This window comes from Rhamphochromis sp. 'chilingali', assembly GCF_963969265.1.
Source record: "Rhamphochromis sp. 'chilingali' genome assembly, chromosome: 5".
In the NCBI taxonomy this organism is placed as follows: domain Eukaryota; kingdom Metazoa; phylum Chordata; class Actinopteri; order Cichliformes; family Cichlidae; genus Rhamphochromis; species Rhamphochromis sp. 'chilingali'.
The window spans coordinates 29002094-29015717 of record NC_137932.1 but is presented as its reverse complement, the minus strand read 5'-3'; the positions used below and the strand labels follow the sequence as shown (position 1 = coordinate 29015717).

At 47.7% G+C, this 13624-nt stretch overlaps 2 protein-coding genes across 5 annotated transcripts in view; one reads left to right on the top strand and one right to left on the bottom strand.

The window, feature by feature from the left end:
* Window positions 1-13599, top strand: part of brf1b (BRF1 general transcription factor IIIB subunit b) — a 14983-nt gene extending 1384 nt beyond the window's left edge. Inside the window, exons 2-19 of one of the 3 annotated variants that reach the window (XM_080881798.1) lie at window positions 364-572; window positions 1417-1497; window positions 1570-1743; window positions 4039-4070; window positions 4148-4220; window positions 10692-10841; window positions 10933-11026; window positions 11106-11232; window positions 11312-11351; window positions 11447-11542; window positions 11620-11928; window positions 12013-12074; window positions 12180-12261; window positions 12332-12384; window positions 12471-12739; window positions 12842-12893; window positions 12995-13171; window positions 13252-13599. In XM_080881798.1, the coding sequence (XP_080737924.1) occupies window positions 389-572; window positions 1417-1497; window positions 1570-1743; window positions 4039-4070; window positions 4148-4220; window positions 10692-10841; window positions 10933-11026; window positions 11106-11232; window positions 11312-11351; window positions 11447-11542; window positions 11620-11928; window positions 12013-12074; window positions 12180-12261; window positions 12332-12384; window positions 12471-12739; window positions 12842-12893; window positions 12995-13171; window positions 13252-13302 (2106 nt within the window). In that variant the 5' untranslated portion in view covers window positions 364-388 and the 3' untranslated portion in view covers window positions 13303-13599. Of the gene's footprint in view, window positions 1-363; window positions 573-1416; window positions 1498-1569; window positions 1744-4038; window positions 4071-4147; window positions 4221-10691; window positions 10842-10932; window positions 11027-11105; window positions 11233-11311; window positions 11352-11446; window positions 11543-11619; window positions 11929-12012; window positions 12075-12179; window positions 12262-12331; window positions 12385-12470; window positions 12740-12841; window positions 12894-12990; window positions 13172-13251 lie in introns of all 3 variants that reach the window. The other 2 variants (XM_080881799.1, XM_080881800.1) reach the window with 2 other exon arrangements.
* Window positions 4246-10683, bottom strand: LOC308396474 (BTB/POZ domain-containing protein 6-B-like). Of its 2 annotated transcripts, none has more exons than XM_080881802.1 (5): window positions 9839-10683; window positions 9145-9408; window positions 7793-7883; window positions 7585-7703; window positions 4246-6868 (listed from the first exon to the last, which is right to left on the bottom strand). In XM_080881802.1, the coding sequence occupies exons 2-5, from the start codon at window positions 9357-9359 to the stop codon at window positions 5836-5838; spliced, it is 1458 nt and encodes a 485-aa protein (XP_080737928.1). In that variant the 5' UTR covers window positions 9360-9408; window positions 9839-10683; the 3' UTR covers window positions 4246-5835. The 2 variants fall into 2 exon arrangements, with proteins under 2 accessions (XP_080737928.1, XP_080737927.1); XM_080881801.1 differs by having other exon boundaries at window positions 9896-10683.
* Window positions 13600-13624: the final 25 nt, after the last annotated feature.

Below are 13624 nucleotides of genomic sequence, written 5' to 3'. Positions count from 1 at the left end.
TGGGGTCACTGTGGATGATAATGTCTGCAGATGAGGTGAGATTAGGGAGCAGGTGGAGGTATGAAAGAGTAGAAGCAAGATAGAATACATGAGTGTGAATGAGAGGGAGACAAGGTGGAAGGTGAACATGGAGAAGCAGAGGTAGTGGTAGAGGGTCGTCCATGTAGTGAAGGAGGACATGCAGAGGGTTGGTGTGACATAGGAGGAGATGGAGACATATGACTGGCTGAAATGTTGTATGAGTCATCATCAGTGAGTGTACAGTGGAGCTATCCTACACATGACAGTGACTTGTTTCCTGTGTTGACCTTCATACTCATCGTCATGTGAAAGTTTAATATTTAACCGGTCTCTCCACCTCAGGGACTGCTGACCTCTGACCTCCACCATGAGCTCCCGGGTGTGCAGGACCTGCGGGGGGTCTGATATTGACGTGGACCAGGCTCGTGGCAGCGCCGTGTGCACCAGCTGTGGTTCGGTTCTGGAGGACAACATCATCGTGTCCGAGGTCCAGTTTGTGGAGGGAAGCGGAGGCGTGTCGTCCGCCGTGGGACAGTTTGTGTCTGCTGATGGTGAGACGCCAACAGAGGCAGGTTAGGGTGGTTTAGGGTGAAACAGGAAGGGCTGGTAATCCGCAGCATCAGCAAGTTTCAGAGACCATGTGAGTTTGCTGAAGTCCATCCAGGTTTCACAGATACAGCTCAAGCAGGCTTCGGACGTCTCTCTGACCAGTTCAGGTAATTTAATTAGTGCCACGTTTTAGAAGAAAACATCATGAGAAACAAGTCGCTGTGTTTCAAAGCTTCTCATCCAGAATCAGAAACATGTCCACCTGAGCATTCCCCTCGTTGTAATTAATTGATGTCCATCATCCCATGATGCATTGAGTATTCTTCAGTCACTATGTGTTAATAGACCTTTCTGCACCGAAGCATACTTGTTATTAATCTCTGTCTCTCTTCCATAGCATGTCTTTTATCCTGTCTTCCTTCTCTCACCCCAAGTGGTCATGGCAAATGGCCACCCCTCCCTGAGCCTGCTTCTGCTGGAGGTTTCTTCCTGTTGAAAGGGAGTTTTTCATTCCCACTGTCACCAAAGTGCTCACTCATAGGGGGTTATATGATTGTTGGTTTTTTCTCTGTATGTATTATTGTAGGGTCTGCCTTACAATATAAAGTGCCTTGAGCCGACTGTTGTTGTGATTTTGCGTTATATAAATAAAATTGAATTGAATTTTTAAAGTCAGTAAACACGTTTGCTATACAATCATTCCACCCTAGAATGAACACTCAACTTTGACTTCATGCCTGTGATGAGTGTCTAACACTAACCTGTCTTTACCCAAAATGCTCTGCAGCAACTACAGTGTCAAAAGTCAAAGTCCTCTGAACAGCTGTCTTTCTGTCTGCCCATCAGGTCCCGTTAAAGCGCCACTTCTTGGTTCTGGTTTCCACACCAGCGTTGGTAAAGAGTCGCGAGCCCAGACACTTCAGAACGGTGAGTCCTTTGACTGTTTGGGGGCAGGGTGTCCAGGTGAGCCACAGGTGTAACGAGCCTGTGTGTGTGCAGGTAAGCGTCAGATCCAGCAGCTGGGCAGTCAGTTGCAGCTCAACCAGCACTGCCTCGACACCGCCTTCAACTTCTTCAAGCTAGTCGTCAGCAAACACCTGACCCGGGGCCGCAAGACAGAGCACGTCATCGCTGCCTGCCTCTACCTTGTGTGCCGCACTGAGGGCACGCCACGTATCCTAGCAACCACTCTGACCCACTGAGCATGTGCAAACTGCCGAGACAAACCTGAACTCTGAAACCGCGATGGCCTACAGTCAGTTTACATGCAGCCAGGTGAACCACTGAACTGGTTTCCTCACCTGTAGCTCAGGTGTGCAGCTCATCTCCTCTTTTAAAACTACCGTATTTTCACGACCATAAGGCGCACTTAAAAGTCTTAGATTTTCTTCAAAAAGTACGGCGCGCCCTATAGCGCAGTGCGCCCTGTGTGTTGTAAGGAGGACGTAGTAGAGAACACCATGAGAACGCTAAAGGGTGAAGTGTGAGCGTTGATCGTATATACCGGACAATCGCACATACCTGTATAAAAGGACAGGTATGTGCATTATGTGGAACATCGTTGTTTTAACAACCCTGAAAATGGCAAAGAGACACGCTTATGAAGCACAGTTTAAACTGAAGGCCATCAGCTATGCGGAGGAACATGGAAATCGAGCAGCCGCGAGAGAATTTAAGATTAACGAATCGATGGTTTGCAAATGGAGGAAGCTAGAAAACAAGCTCCGGCAGGTCAAGAAAACGCAGCTGAGTTTCCGCGGACATAAGGCGAGGTGGCCCGAGTTGGAGGAAAGACTCGAGCGGTGGATCATCGAGCAAAGAACGAGCGGGAGAAGCGTTTCGACGGTCACCATTCGGCTAAAAGCAGTTTCACTAGCTGAAGAGATGAACATTGAACATTTCCAAGGAGGTCCGTCTTGGTGCTTTCGTTTTATGAAACGGTGCCATTTTTCTATCCGGACCAGGACTACGGTAGCGCAGCAACTTCCAGCGGATTATAAGTAAAAGCTGGCCATCTTCCGCAGCAAACACATCGGCGACAAAAACATCCAGCCCAGCCACATCACAAACATGGACGAGGTCCCGCTCACTTTTGACATCCCGGTGAGTCACACTGTGGAGAAGAAGGGGACCAGCACGGTAGCAATACGCACAACGGGGTATGAAAAGTCTTCTTTTACTGTTGTGCTTGGCTGCCATGCTAATGGACAGAAACTGCCGCCTATGGTGATTTTTAAGCGAAAGACTTTGCCTAAAGAGAAGTTTCCAGCAGGAATCATAATTAAGGCAAATGAAAAGGGCTGGATGGATGAGGAAATGATGAAAGAGTGGCTGAGGGAGGTGTATGTAAGGAGACCAGGTGGTTTTTTCCACGCATCACCATCGCTCTTAATCTGTGACTCTATGCGTGCCCATCTCACAGCCGATGTGAAAAAACTAGTGAAACAAATGAACTGTGAGCTTGCTGTCATTCCGGGAGGCCTGACAAAGGAACTCCAACCGCTGGGCATCGGTGTGAACCGCCCGTTCAAAGTAAGACTGCGAGCGGCCTGGGAGCGATGGATGACCGATGGGGACCACAGTTTCACCAAGAGTGGAAGGCAGCGCCGGGCGAGTTACGCCACAATTTGCCAATGGATTGTAGATGCTTGGGCTAACATGTCTGCTGGCACTGTTGTTCGAGCTTTCGCAAAAGCCGGCATCATTTCCGAGGAGCCGCACGGCACGGAAAGTGACTCTGACGGTGAAGAAAGTGAACCTGGCATGTTTGATGGAGATTTAGCGCAGCTGTTCAATTCAGACACAGAGGATGAGGACTTCGATGGGTTTGATTGATGATAAAAATGTGAGTACCAAACTTTGTTTTGCTCCTGCTTTATTTTTAAATACGCACACTTGTATGCTTGTATGTTGTTGATGATGACGATTACTGGTAATAAAAATGTGAGTACCAAACTTTGTTTTGCTCCTGCTTTATTTTTAAATATGCACACTTGTATGCTTGTGTGTTGTTGATGATGACGATTACCGGTAACAGAAATGTGAGTAAGGTACCGAACTCAGGTTTGCTCCCGCTTTATTTTTAAATATGCATACAGTACTTGTATGCGCCCTATGATCCAGTGCGCCTTATGTGTGTGTTAAATACAGTAATGGCACACATAACTGAGACTGCGCCTTTTAGTACAGTGCGTCTTATGGTCGTGAAAATACGGTATGAGGAGAAAGACATCAGATTTTCATCAGCTGCAGGTGGATGCAGGTTTGTCACAGGAACTGATCCATCAGCGGTACATTCAGATGTCCATCACCCTAATGTGCTGCAGATGTTCTGCTGTTTAAGGTGATCAGAAACACCTGGAACCAGTGATTTACAATTTTAAATCAAACACAAACGTGATAAAAACACAGAGGTTACAGGCTTCATTCTGACCTTTCATCTCCTGGTTTTCCTTATACAAGCCTCAGACATGCTGCTGGACCTCAGCGATCTGCTGCAGGTAAGACCGAGCCTCAGCTACTCTCAGTGGAATCTCAGTGGTGTCATTAAGGTGTGAGCTCTATGCTGTGTGTCCAGGTAAATGTCTACATCTTGGGAAAGACCTTCCTGCTGCTGGCTCGTGAGCTCTGCATCAATGCTCCCGCCATTGGTGAGCTATTTACTCATTGTATTTATTTAAAGCACACAACACTGGAAAAGCAGAGAATGCAGTCTCACAGATGATTTAAAGTGTGATAAACATGTGCAACATGTGCTGACATCCAGAAATAAACTGTAAATAAAAAAAAAAACACCAATCACATTTATCAGTTTCAACTTTATATTTTTTGTCTGCAATGCTTTTCTACTGAATACAGGCTTGAAATAATTTGTTGTTGCATTCAAATTTTTTATTTCCGTTTTACACGTGTGACCTTGAACACAACAAGTAAAATTCATTATCCACAGCACAAAAAAAGTTGAAAATCCCCCACAGTGTGAGATAGGGATGGGTATCGTTTAGGTTTTATCCGATACCGGTGCCAAATCGGTACTTTTGAAACGGTGCCGGTGCTTAAACGGTGCTCGAACCGGTGCTTAAAGAATGGAGAACACAAACTTTGTCCAAAAACCTCTCATGTTCAGCTGGTTTTTTTTGTAAAAAGATAACAATGTTAGCCTTTTCTGCAGCTATGTGGCATATATGGCATCACTCTTGGCTGGAAGCAGTGCTTAAACAATGGAAAAAACACAAACTTTGTCCAAAAACCTCTCGTGTTTAACTGTTTCCCACTTTTTCTTTGGTCATTTTAGCCTTTTTGGCCAGGGTGAAGGGAGTATCTGCCATCAAACAAGAAGACAGCCGCATGTAGCTATGATGATGTTTGCTAGTTCACCTTACATGCATTAATGTAATAACGTGGTTAGCCTACTCAACGTAAATTACACACGGACAACAAGCTACTCACGCAGAGAAGAACGGCTGCTGCTGCTGCCATCATCATCCGTCATCATTTCTGCTACACTGGCAGGGCTAGGGGCCAGGACTCTATTCTTCGGGTGTTTGGGGGATGTTGCTCCGGGTCCGATAACTGGCAACCCACCCGACGTGCACGGTGTGAGGTCTCGCAGCAAGCTATCAAATACGGCGCATTTCTCGGCTTTTAAAAAAAACGCTATGCGTCGCCAGCTGTTTAATCGGATTCTTGGTGTTACCTCCTTTGACAGTATCACAGTATCAGCTTAAAGCACTTGTTGCAGGCTGCTGAGTTTTCATATTTTGCTGTGAAGTACAGCCAGACTTTTGACCGCTTCGCCTTGGACATTTTTAATCTGTAGCTCTGCTCTAACAGAACGTACGTACCTGGCCCCGCCTACTATCCTCGGAAACGTAAAATGATTGGCTAGAAGTGTATCACAGCTCAGGAAAAAAAAGCACCGAAATAAAGCACCGAAATGTGCGCTGCTTTTCGGTCTGGTTACTACCGTTTATGTCAGAACCGGTGCCATCATGGCACCGGACACCGGTACCCATCCCTAGTGTGAGACCACATAGCCACATCTAGTGGCAGCAGCAGAAAAACTACAACTTCCTTTATTCATTTTCTCAAATATTCAGGAGACTTTAATATACACCAAACACTTCTAAAAACCTGACAGCCAATCAGCTCTCAGGTCCACGGCATTGTTCAATCAGCTGCCAATTTCCAATTGCCAGGTCCGTTGATTGAATCTGAGCTCCAGGCTCCGACTTCCTGCCTGTTGGCTGAATCCCTGGGTCCAGTTCAACAGTAGAAGATGAGCTCTGGGATCTGCCCCCCCTGCACCCCAGTGCCATTGGTACTGTCTGATGAGCACTGGAACTGGAAGGTCACTTTCCCACACTGCACTTCAGTCATCCCCTCCTGGCCAAAGTAACTCAGCTCGTTTCCGTCCAGGACGGCACTGACTGTGTAGAAGGTGTCCTGCTCTACCTGCACCGGGTGCTCGAACCACACCGGGAAGGTGCTGCTTGACCCATCTGACAGAAACTTGTTGAGATTCTGGGCTAGAACAGTTCCCTGCCTCTTCAATTCAATCCTCACAACGTACTCTGCCTTCCCACCACTGGAACCGTACAGACCAAGTCCAGCTACAAAAATCCTGCGATCCACGGCAAACTGGATGCTGTCACAGCGCCCCCTGTAGCGCCACTGGTTGCTCCGGTAGGCTGAGGATTGGAAGCGGTGGCACCTCTGTGGCAGTAGCCCCGCCCGCTTCACAGTGGGGAATTCCAGCCTGGGTTTGTTGGTAGCAGTGAACCACAGAAAGACGTCGTGGGCCTCTTTGAGCGTCAACACATCCGACTGCGCTGCCCCATCTGCAAACTCCTGCAGTGTCATGGAAGGGAATCGGACCAGGTACAGGGCCTTACCAAGCACCGTGCGTTGATTCCTGGGGTTCACTGTCAAGCCCTGCCGCCGACACTCTGCCGCCGCCCAGCACAGCAGTGCCTGAAACACCACGATCTCGCGGGTGTTGAGTGTTTCTCTCTGCAGGATTATCTCCAGCGTGAGCAAGTCGATCTCACAGAAACCTTCAGAGCGCAGAGCGAGTTCGGCTTGAGCGTCGATCACCTCCCAGCAGTGCTGCGTCAGTTCCGGCTCCTCAAACAGCCGACTCTGAGACAGCAGCACACAGGCATTCTTTGCCTCAAGGCTCGTCTCCAAGAAGGCTACGCAGGCCCTCGCCAGAGCAGGGACAATATACTTCTTAGCAGCATATAGCGTGGCGAGCACGGTATCAGCCTCCAACTCAATCTCATCGCTGTACATGTACCTGAGATAGAGAAAATAGTAGGATGAGGTCATGTTTCGACAAAAATTGTACAACACGCGGCATCCATAGCTGACTGTAGTGGGTTTGTGTACCACCACAGTGGAGCAGAAACAGAAGTTACCTCAATGTTATCAACATGATGGATTGTGAAATCTGGTCTGTGGTCCCTTTTCTCGAGCTACACCATAAACTACAACGCCTGCCTTACTCTCCTGTCCCTTCAACCAAATCCTGCTTCAAGAAACAAAATCACTGGAGCTGAACTCCTTCTGCCCAGCCCACGGTGTCTACAGTCTTTAAGCACGTCCCACCACAAACCTCCACCCTACCTCAGATCCTGCCACAGAACACTTTTCAATTTGGTCGAAACACTAATGGCGGTACTCAGATCTGCACTGAAAAAGATTTCATAGTCACGTTCAGGAGTCAAGTGTTCAGGATACTAACAAAACTTTTTATGTTTTGTAATAATTTTTTTCTGTCAGACAACGTTTTCTCAGATTGTAGTTCTGTGAAGCCTGTGCCTCTCTGATTCCATTGCTATCCTAGCCTTTATCCTTCTATCCTAGCCCAATGAGGCACACTAGAAAGGCAGCTGTAGCTCCACATGAGGCAGAATGCAAAGCTGGGGGTCATCCGAGTGAAGGAGACTACTTTCAGGACTCTGCTTGCTGCTAATTCACTAACAGTGGGCCTGGTCTTGATTTCTGACTCACTTTAAGAGGATGAGAAAAGCAGCCGGCTCAACATCAGGGATCTGGATCACAGACTGTCCCTCTGCCAGATCTCCATAAAACATGGCTCCAAACACCGAGCTGCCCACCGCCAGGACGTACTGCCATACAGAGGAATCCATTAGAATCTGGACCACAGCATCAAACCGTATGCTCTGGATCAAAGTGTCAGTGGGAACAGGTTCTGTACCTTATGAGCAGGCACTGTCTGAGTCTCTCCTGAAGAACCGACAATGAAGTGGACATCAGCCATCTGCTCATTGTTGAACATCAGAGCGTTCCTGCAGCCACACAACATAATCAACAGACAACAGCAAAGTACAAGGACAACAACAGACTCGGGTTAGCACATCACATTTCTTAGTAGCTAACATAGCCAAAAATGCAGAATGATGATAAAGCTGAATGTATGCAGACCCCAGCCCAGCAGCCAGAGCCTGAACTTCAACACATGAGGACATGCAGGAATGGCAAGATTGCTCAGAAGTCCTGCCATTAATTAATGCTTCAATCTTAAATATGGTCAACCTATCTCTATTAATCAGCTATGTATCACAGGCCTTCAAGCTGGTAGTAGTTAAACCGTTGCCTAAAACGCCATTTCTAGACCCACCGGTGTTAGCTAATTATAGGCCAATCCCCAACCTTCCTTTCATATTAAAAATTCTTGAAAGAGTAGTTGTCAAAGAACTAACACATCAACTGCAGAGGAATGGCTTATTTGAAGAGTTTCAGTCAGTTTTCAGAGCTCATCGCAGCACAGAAACAGCTTTAGTGAAGGTTACAATTGATGAGGGTTCTGTTATCATCAAGAGACATAGCATACATTTTCACTGCTATGCAGATGACACAGCTTTATCTATCCATGAAACTGGATAACATTGACCTCCACTCATCCCCAGCTGTTCACAGCAAATGGTAAAATGGTAAATGGCCTGTATTTATATAGCGCTTTACTAGTCCCTAAGGACCCCAAAGCGCTTTACATATCCAGTCATCCACCCATTCACACACACATTCACACACTGGTGATGGCAAGCTACATTGTAGCCACAGCCACCCTGGGGCGCACTGACAGAGGCGAGGCTGCCGGACACTGGCGCCACCGGGCCCTCTGACCACCACCAGCAGATGGTCACCCCTCTGTGAGCCTGGTTCTGCTAGAGGTTTGTTCCTGTTAAAAGGGAATTTTTTCTTCCCACTGTCACCAAAGCACTTACTCATAGGGGGTCATATGATTAATGGGGTTTTCTCTTTCTTTTTTGTGAAACTAGATGTTACAATCCCTGATATGGGATTACTTAAACAATATAAAGCACCTTAAGGCAACAGTTGTTGTAATTTAGGACTGTAAAATTAACATTGAATTGGATGGGGCTTTGTGTTGGGGCTGTGTTAGCAACAAACATTTTAATGTCCTTTAGATGAAAAAGAAGCAATGTCTGCATAGTCAATTTGTTGTCCTCTTATTGTTGTTGTTTATCTCTCTGACTGCTTGTGGTTGTTGGTGGTGGGGGTTTTTTTGGGGGTTTTTTTTTTTACCTTTCTCTGAGGGTGGGGTGGGAAGCTTGCCAGCTGTCTGTTTCCTCCGGGTTCCCGTCATGGTTATTTGGCTGTGAGGCGGCAATGCCGCTGTCTCCACAGATGTCTTCGGCAGTCAGCTGCAGGTCGCTCACCTGAATGAAGCTCTTCTTCACCTCCAGAACCTCCACCTCCTCGTCTTGAGGGAGACTGGTGGAGAACAGCTCAGCTGCCATGTCCTCCTCAGAAAGCAGGCAGAGTCAGCAGTCACAGCATCGCAGCCTGCTGTGGGTCAGAGAGAGCGGGATGTTATGATCCACAGAGATTATGATCCAGATTATCTGACAGCAGAGCGTCTCCTTTGTCCTAAAGCACAGACAACTGACAGCAGCTGCAGGCTCATCATAATCTGGATTATCTGATCGCTGATATCATTCATCTGAGGGTGTCCAGGTGTGTTTACTAAGGCGGTCTGTAATGCTTCACCTGTCTGCGCTGCGGTCATTTATCTCTGATCACTAACATGGATCCAGCTAATAAACAGTATCTAACCCGCAGAGGTGTGGATTCAGCAGACCGCTGTTATTATTAACATCAGTGTGGCCCAGAAAGCCACGCCCACCACATCTGTTTATCTTCAGCGAACAGGAGATCGGGTCTCTGTCCAGTAACAATCGATCATCACTAATCACAGCTCTGAGTACCGATCACGTACCAGATTCTCAGCGTTGGACCTGTGGCGCGTGTCATGGAGCTTTGGTATGCGGGTTACCTGTGTGACGTCTGCCGTCCCCGCGTCCTTCCGCTGTAAACGTTAAAAACGAGCAGATCGCTGCAGCCTGCCTCCGGCCGCCATCTTACACTGTAGTACCGCCTTCACCACCGCTCCGCACTGCAAGAGGGCAGCAGAGCGCGGGAAAAGAACGCAGCCATCGAGCAACCGCAAATGTTTTCATGAACACCAAACACGGAAGTGTGTCCGTATGTTTATGTTTGCTACGTACAGTGTGTGGTGATGTCTGTGTCCAAGCCACTGTTATGAAGAAAAAAAAATACTAAGCGTGTTAACAAGCAGTCTCTCTCACTCACACACACACACACACACACACACACACACGGAAATGCAGCTTCTGAGTGCAGAAGCGGCTCAGTGGATGCTGAACACTGGGATAGTGTGAACACACCTCACGTGCGGTGTAATTTCAGTATCCTTGGTGATTATTGAGGGTTTGCAGTCATGAGGGGAATCTCCCACATAGTTTCTGCAGTCTCTGATATGATGTGTGATCAGTGTAACTCACAGCTAACTTACAGAGCCCTGATGCGGATTCAATCATTCAGGTAAAGAAATCCCAGAAAGCTGATTCAGTTCTGGATTTAACAGTCAACAGTAAATGTAGTGGGCGGAGCTGGACACAAGGCCTTTAACTTAAGTTGAACTTAAGTTTGAATACTGTTTATAAATCTCTGCTGATGCCACAACAAAAAAGCGATCTTTTGCCTGCTGATGAACTTTGACCCTGTGTGGCCACGTTTATTAACATTGAAGCACTCCTTCCCCTCCTCAGACCCCTGTCTGTACATTCCTCGCTTTGCGCACATGTTGGAGTTTGGGGCGAAGACTCATGAGGTTTCCATGACGGCTCTTCGTCTTGTACAGAGGATGAAGAGGGACTGGATGCACACAGGACGCCGACCCTCTGGACTCTGTGGAGCAGGTGCAACCTGGAATTTGTCACTATAGCAACAAACGTCAGCGGCAATGTGCATGAAGCAGACATTAACACTCCTTCTCTTCCTCCTCCTCAGCACTCCTGGTAGCAGCTCGGATGCATAAGTTTCGGCGTTCAGTGAAGGACGTGATTGGCGTGGTGAAGGTCTGCCAGACCACACTGAGGAAGAGGTGAGCCCCACAAACACCTGAATACACCTGACCCCCACCAAAACAGGAAGCAGATCTCAGCGCCTTTCCCTCCCTGCAGGTTAACTGAGTTTGAGGACACGCCCACCAGTCAGCTGACCATTGATGAGTTCATGAGAGTAGATCTGGAGCAGGAGTGCGACCCCCCCTCATTCACTGCTGCACAGCACAAAGCCAAAATGCAGCAGGTACATCTTTGTCTCTGATTGGCTGCAGCAGCTAGGTGTCCAATTAGCTAACCACTCTGTGCTTCCTGGTTTCTTGCAGTTAGAGCAGGAGCTGGCTAAGAAACTGGATGAGGTCGAAGGTCAGTTTGTCTTTTTTACCTGGGTGGGCTGCCTCAGATGAGAGGGGGTTACGTATTGAATCTTTGAATCACAGTGCATTTCCTGTCATCATCAGGAGAGATCAGCTGCTACAAAGACGAGATTGAAACCGAGCTGGAGAAGAGTCGGCCCAAACTCAGAGGAATCTACGCCGCTTACACCAAAGAAGTTGGTCAGTTCTTTGGGTTACCTGACTGTCTCACCATGCCCACACAGTCACTCAGCTGCTCCCACCTTTTCTGTTTTCAGACCCCGAGGACAACGGCGAGGTTTTGTCAATGCCATCAGAGCCCGAGGAGGTTGAGAGCGAAGATGTGGAATTACAAGCGGCCACCCACCACCTGACTGAGGACTTCCTGTGTCAGGTGATCCAGGAGGAGGAGGTACGTGGCATGAAGGGAGATCCGGTGGCAGAGCCAGAGAAGGAGTCGATGGGACCACACCGTCAGGCTGCCTCTCTGACCTCCATTCTGGGAAAACTGCCAAGCGCCGCCAGCCTGAGCCTCCAGCAGACTTTCCAGACCTCGGACACATCAGAGAGTGGCGAGAAAGATCTCGGTGAGGATAACGACTGTAACAGAATGGTGACATCACCATTAGATCATAGGGCAGTTAGAAATCAAGCTCTGCGTTTACCTTCAGGTGACCACCCACAGAGCGAGGAGCTGGACCTGGAAGGTATTGATGATCAAGAGATCGATAAGGTCAGTTCACAGTTCTACAGGTACAAAGATACCTGAGCAACTTTTACTGTGAAAGGACCCAACTGCACGTGCTCTTTTCTGATTGGCCTGTTCTGTGTGATACAGTACATCCTAAATGAGAAGGAGGTTCAGGTGAAGACGGAGCTGTGGATGAAGCAGAACGCCGAATACCTGAAGGAGCAGAAAGGTGCTCATCAGCAATCATTGATGGGTGTTATTGATTACTGATTCTGATTGATTTGTTTTTGTGTTTCCAGAGAAACAGGAGCGGATAAACAAAGAGAAGGAGGAGGGCACCTACAAGGAGAAGGTGAGTGAAACCAGCATCCACTCAAGAGCCTCACCTGAAGCTCCACCCACCTAATCTGTGACCCCATGTGGTGAATATTTTGTCAGAAGAAGAAGAAGTCTAAGAAGCGGGACCAGATCGAGGCATTGACAGCGGGCGAGGCGATTGAGAGAATGTTAGAGAAGAAGAAGATCTCCAGTAAGATCAACTACGATGTCCTTAGAGATCTTAACCGAGGAACAGGAAGTCCGACCAGGTCCCCCGACCACACCCCCGATACCACCGTAGCACGAAAACGACTCAACCGCCGCCGGCGCAGGAAGACCAGTGACAGTAACCAAGACCTTGCAGCCAACACCAGCATTATGGGCAAGAGGTATCTCAACTGATCTGATCTCTCAATAACCTGTCATCAGTAATGAATATTCTTCAACCTGTCCTCCACGCTATCCTGATGTTCTCTCTCCTGCTCTTTCAGGTTCCGCCACCTCATTTCCTCCACACCAAAGAAGAAGAAAACAGCTCATCAGGTGCGCATCCTCCTTGCATGTCTCACCTGTGTGTCCTTCCTCACCTCTCGTACCTGTTACTCCCTCTTACCTGGTTTACCTGATGTTAATCTTTCAGGTAGAGAGAACAGTCACAGTGGTTACAGAAACAGAAACACCAGCAGAGACTGAGTCCAACCCACCCCTTGACTCTGCAGCAGAAACAAGCCCCACCCTCCCAACTGCTCCATCCCCCATGGAGGAGGAAGAGGAAGAGGAGGAGGAGGAGGAGTGTGTTAGCGCTCTGCAGCTGGTGGGAGGTTAGTCCAGACTTTTATTCTCAAAATCATTACAGTAACATTGATTGATTTCATTGATTTTATTGATTTGCGTCATCCAGATTACGGTTGTGATGCAGATGAGGAGGAGATCTTTTGACTCCGCTTGCTGACCTTTTGACCCAACTGAAGAAACTCCATCCAGGCTCCAGAGCCAAGGCAGCTGATCCATATCTCACAGATCAATAACCAGTGTCAAGGGAATGAGTTACTGATCGGTTTTTATTTGCCCTTTAATTGATCCGTGATCATTTTTATTGATCCTCCTACTGAGGTTTTTAGACGCTTTTGTATTGACGTTAAAACCAGCTGTGTGTGTGTATGTAATTGTGTGTGTTTGTTGATCCTGTATTTCAATACAAAGAAAACAATAAGACAAACATTCCTTCACAATAAAGAAACTGACAGTGGTGACGAGTTTTTCTGGTCTCAGAA

What these genes read in the sequence shown, in the direction of transcription:
- LOC308396474 (XM_080881802.1), bottom strand. Translation starts at nt 9,359, where the DNA reads ATGGCAGCTGAGCTGTTCTCCACCAGTCTCCCTCAAGACGAGGAGGTG. An exon ending in CACCCCACCCTCAGAGAAAG is followed by an intron (nt 7,884 to 9,144) that starts GTAAAAAAAAAA and finishes GTGTGGCTGCAG; the next exon opens with GAACGCTCTGATGTTCAACA. An exon ending in AGACAGTGCCTGCTCATAAG is followed by an intron (nt 7,704 to 7,792) that starts GTACAGAACCTG and finishes TCTGTATGGCAG; the next exon opens with TACGTCCTGGCGGTGGGCAG.